This window comes from Scardinius erythrophthalmus (genome assembly GCF_964197995.2).
Source record: "Scardinius erythrophthalmus genome assembly, chromosome: 25".
In the NCBI taxonomy this organism is placed as follows: domain Eukaryota; kingdom Metazoa; phylum Chordata; class Actinopteri; order Cypriniformes; family Leuciscidae; genus Scardinius; species Scardinius erythrophthalmus.
The window spans coordinates 7428252-7433552 of record NC_138245.1 but is presented as its reverse complement, the minus strand read 5'-3'; the positions used below and the strand labels follow the sequence as shown (position 1 = coordinate 7433552).

The window sequence follows — 5301 nt, the reverse complement described above, 5'->3', positions numbered from 1 at the left end:
ACAGCTGTTGGGTTAACCATCATGAATCAGAAGCTGTTCCAGCTGTCTAGCAATGCATGTGAGAGTCCACCCCCTTCTCAGTGGACTCCTTATCAACACTCACTCTTTGACTACACAGATTCTTGCACAATCAGCAGTTCTTTAAATATATAACACTCAAGTCACGGCAGAGACGATCTCTTCAGCCACTGCGCGTTAATACACACCACGGCACAACTGTCAACATTCAACAATCCATCATGGCCAGCGCACAGCCGATCTTCTCACAGGGCGAAAACTGCAAGCAAGTGTGGCATGGCGCTAGTGCTGACTACAATGCAGCCGACACACACCTGGAGATCATGGGAAAACCCGTCATGGAGCGCTGGGAAACTCCATACATGCACTCTCTTGCAACAGTTGCTGCATCTAAAGGTAATTTCCTATTACATTCTCAGCTGAATCAACAACAGTATGCAGTCAATGCGTGTTATGTTTTTGTTTTCAATTAAAAATGACTTAATTGCAGTGTTATATTTAACATCACGCAGACGTCAATATGATCTGTCGAAAACTTAAAACTTTTGAAACAAGATGTGTTTTCAATAACTCAATGACAGAGAATTCTACTATAGCGAAGGGAATCAGATTCTTGAACGAATCCTTCAGTTGAGTCGAATCTTTATAACAACCCGTTTTAGACGATTCGTTCGTGAATCGGTCTAAGCGGTTCGCAAGTCAAAAACTCACCAAATGATTAAACATTATTCGTCCCAAAAAGTCCGACTATGCACATAATATGGTATGCACTACGACAATAAAGTGATTGTACCCGCAGTATTTATGAAACAGTTGAGAACAAATGACATGGTGGATGCAATATTTAGGAAAAACATGCTACACACACCACTAAAAAGCATGTATTTCTATTAGACTACACACACTTATCAAATTTAGTATGCTCTGAGTCTCTACATGTCCACTTGATGTTGTTTAACATCTTTCACATTTACCAACAATTACGTTAACTGTTTGAGCAAAAAGCGACAAAATAAACAAATAAATGAACCAACTTAATCGTAAACCCATAATAAACACCCGTATTTGCCTACATTTGGCTATATTAGAACATTTTCGAGAATGTATACCACTCAAAGATGCTAACGTAATGACGCAAAGCACCGCTAAATAGGTTTGAAACGATCTGTTTGAAAGAACCGATTCCGAAAACGAGTCTTCCCCTCACTACTATGGCGAAGAATTAGCTCATGAATATTAATTTAGAAATGCTGACGTTGCTTCTTAACCTTCTTGGAGCCCCGGTGGCGTTACTAATTAATATTCATCACCTACTCCTTCATCACACTGCCAGAATATTGGAATAGAATTAGTACGTGAACAACCTTCACGTTGTATTCGTGAGATAAGAATGCGTTATCTGTGTGAATGTGACACAAACATGTGCTTGTCACTCACGACGACATGTGCAAAACTTCCCCACGCAGAATATAGACGTAAAATACTAGTAAAAAGTTGACCGTTTTATTCACTTACATGCATTAAGTTAGTCCAGGCTACTACGTTTCATGGCAATAATGTATGTTCATATTTATACAGAGCACGTGTCCCATGAATGGATCACTGACTGAATTTCTAGAAATGCCATTCATTTGAGAAGGGCTGGTCACTAGTGTCCTCTACTTTGCTCATTACATGTCTATTTTTACTCTTCCCTGAAATATCACCTCCTGCAACTCCAGGGGCAGGACCTTTCCCAGGACCACCACTCTGTCATTAATATCTGGCATAGTAAGATTTGTGTGTAAATCTTGCTATGCTAGATATGAATGAGAAATATATATGTAATAATATAATGAAATGATATATGTAATATACTGTATTTGAACCAAGCATTAATCAAAATTAATTAATGTTTATTGGCTTACATAAATCAGGCTTACAGTAAATATTCCATGCCAAATACTAATTTTATTACATGATGCACAATATATGCACTTAATGGACAAAAGGCAGTTGTAGTGAGGAGCAATATTAATAAAAAATCATAAGCATTACCAACGTGTCTCCTCTTGCTTGGGAATGCAGGTGGAAGGGTGCTTGAGATCGGCTTTGGAATGGCCATAGCAGCCACTAAAGTGGAGTCCTTCCCCATTGAGGAGCATTGGATCATTGAGTGTAATGATGGCGTATTCCAGAGGCTACAGGAATGGGCCAAGAGCCAGCCACATAAAGTAAAGCGAAACACATCCATGTCTGATATTTGTATATTGTGTTGAGCTATTATTACGTTACGGAGCAGTTCATGACTTATTAAACTGAAAAACGTTTTACTTGCATAGATTGTTCCTCTGAAAGGCCTGTGGGAAGAGGTTGTGCCGACCCTACCTGACAATCACTTTGATGGTAAAATTATTTTAATATTTACAATAATGTATGCAAAATATCTGTTAAGGAATGTTAAAATTGGTTGTTATTTCAAAGGCAGTAAAAAGTGTTATTTACCTTCCCACGAGTGCACATTAAAAATAAGAAAATATTCATTACCGTTCAAAAGTTTGGGTTTTCTTGAGAAAATAATACATTTAATAAATAAGGATGCATCAAATGTGTCAGTAAAGACATGCATAATGTTACAAAAGATTTCTATATATTATATATATATATATATATATATATATATATATATATATAGATGTTTCTTAAGCAGCAAATCAGCATATTATGATTTCTGAAGGATCATGTGACCCTTGACTGTCACATGATCAGAAATAAATTACATTTTCAAATATATTAAAATAGAAACAAGTTATTTACTCTTAATATAGTTATTTGTTGTTTTTAATAAAAAAATATATATACAGGCTTGGTGAGGATAAGACATTTCGGTAACACTTTACAATAAGGTTCATTAGTTAACATTAGTTAATGCATTAATTAACATGAGCTAACAATGAGCAATACTGTATTTGTTAATCTTTGTTAATGTTAGTTAATAAAAAATAAGTATAAAAATAAAAAGTTAAGATTTTAAGAAAGTATTAGTAAATGTTGAAATTAACAAATATTAATAAATGCTGTGTAAGTACAGTTCATTATTAGTTCATGCTAACTAATGAACCTTATTGTAAAGAGTTACTGACACTCATTTCAAAAACAAAAAAAAATCTTTTTTTAAACCAACCCCAAACTTTTGAACGGTATTGTAAATTTGATCTAATAATATACTGTATGTAATATATTAAATTGCATAGAAAAATAAGTACATACTTAGAACAAATGTGTAGGCTATTTATGAGTATTATGTTAAGTTGCAATTAAGAAAGCTGTGACAAATCTGCATATATTTGCCTTCCGATCACAGGTATTCTTTATGACACATATCCTTTGTCAGAGGAGACGTGGCACACACATCAGTTCAACTTCATCCAGGTTTGTGGACGGTTAAATTGCAGTTTAATTTCGTGTTAACTGTCGGTGATCACACTGCATTATGTTGACTGAACCGTGTTCTTAGGGTCATGCTAACAGACTGCTGAAGCCCGGCGGCGTGCTCACGTACTGTAATCTCACGTCCTGGGGTGAGCTGCTGAAAAATAAATATAATGACATCGACAAAATGTTCCAAGTGAGTAACTGAACTCGTGACACAGTTTTTAGAACTGGAATTATATCCATCCCATTGTGCTCTGGTCTTATGATGCACTTTTCTTCAGGAGACACAAGTCCCCCACCTGCTGGAAGCAGGGTTCAAGAAGGAGAAGATCAGCACCACATTGATGGACATCAGTCCTCCCAGTGAATGCAAATACTATTCCTTTAAGAAGATGATCACACCGACTATTGTTAAAGAATAAGAAAACAAACTGCATTTAAATCATTCTATTGTTAATTTTCTCTGAAACTTATTTAATTTATCTCCAAGGGTGAATTGCATTCAAATCTCAAAATTACCAGAAAAAGGTTTTTATAAATGACCATGCATAGTTGTGCCATTCAAAAACTGTTTTTTTTTTCTTTTTTGATTGTACTGCTCGAAAATAAACACTACATAATTTACATATTGTTAACTAGATTTAATAAGGCTTCACTGATAAAGCGACAGCAGAGCCTTCAGCTGCAGTCCTCTTGAACTTTTTTGCCGAAGTCAGCTGTTCAATTTGGATTTTGCAGACCCTTTATTTATCATTGGGGAATTCACCTTTTTCAGGTATTGTACTCATGCCCTGAAGGGTCCAGGAGTTTGTGTTTTGTTCGAAAAAGTACATGGCATTTGTCAAGATTACAACAGGAATTTAGGGGTTAAGCAGATTGAATCACGTTTTCACAGCACGACATACTTATAGATTAGGAATTAAGCAGTTATTAAAGGGACTGTGTGTAGGAATTTCTCCCATCTAGTGGTGAAATTGTATTTTGCATTCAAACGAATAATGATCTCCAGCGCCTCACTTTTTCAAATGCGCGTTGCATCTACGGTAGCCGTTATGTACCAAAAAGCTATGACAGGATGTCTTATAATAGCACTTCGAGTTTTTCTTCGGGTGAACAGGTTTGTTATTACGTTAAAACAAACGTAACATTGACTTACCTGTCGAGAAGAAAGCAGGCAACTTCAGCATCTCTTTTGAAAGCTTTCTCCTGCATTAGCTATCCCGACATTAACCCTTGTTTTTGTAATCTCCAGTCACGTTTCCTTTTACGGTCTATTTTGGACTTTTTTGAAGACGAGGACTCCTTATCCTGTGACTCAGCATATGTATGAATGAACGGCGTATAAATAACCGTGCAGTGCATCCTTTTAAACTTGCCGGGGCAGTGCCAAGCGCCTCTCACTGCTCTGCTCCTCCGCTTCTGCTGGCTTCAGTCACGTGACGCTGGTTCTGAACGAAAACGCGTTGGCCTAGTACTTTTTGTCCCTCTCTGCTATTATAGTTTTTCAAGATGGCGGAACTACATGGAAGCCTCCGTGGACCTACCCGTCCCATGTATATAAAGATAATAAATAACTCATACAGGTTAAGAACAGGGTGAGTACATGATCACAGCATTTTCATTTTTGGTTGAACTATGTGTGATCATATACTCACCCTGTTCTTAACCTGTATGAGTTTCTCTCTTCTGCTGAAAACAAAAGAAGATATTTTGAAGAATATTGTTTTTTAAACAGTTGCTGGTCCCCACTGACCAGAAAAATAGAAGAAATAGTAGAAAAGAAACTTACTATGGAAGTCAATAGGGAACAGAAACTGCTTGGTTACCGACATTCTTCAAAGTATCTTCTTCTGTGATCAGCAGAATTTA

General features: G+C 36.5%; 1 protein-coding gene across 1 annotated transcript; it reads left to right on the top strand.

Annotated features, from left to right (window-relative positions):
- Nucleotides 1–4056, top strand: gamt (guanidinoacetate N-methyltransferase). Its single transcript, XM_081357220.1, has 6 exons — nucleotides 1–414; nucleotides 2086–2231; nucleotides 2340–2403; nucleotides 3362–3429; nucleotides 3515–3625; nucleotides 3714–4056. The coding sequence occupies exons 1-6, from the start codon at nucleotides 240–242 to the stop codon at nucleotides 3852–3854; spliced, it is 705 nt and encodes a 234-aa protein (XP_081213346.1). The 5' UTR covers nucleotides 1–239; the 3' UTR covers nucleotides 3855–4056.
- The last annotated feature ends 1245 nt before the right edge of the window (nucleotides 4057–5301 follow it).

What these genes read in the sequence shown, in the direction of transcription:
- gamt (XM_081357220.1), top strand. Translation starts at nt 240, where the DNA reads ATGGCCAGCGCACAGCCGATCTTCTCACAGGGCGAAAACTGCAAGCAA. An exon ending in AACAGTTGCTGCATCTAAAG is followed by an intron (nt 415 to 2,085) that starts GTAATTTCCTAT and finishes TTGGGAATGCAG; the next exon opens with GTGGAAGGGTGCTTGAGATC. An exon ending in ATCAGTTCAACTTCATCCAG is followed by an intron (nt 3,430 to 3,514) that starts GTTTGTGGACGG and finishes CCGTGTTCTTAG; the next exon opens with GGTCATGCTAACAGACTGCT.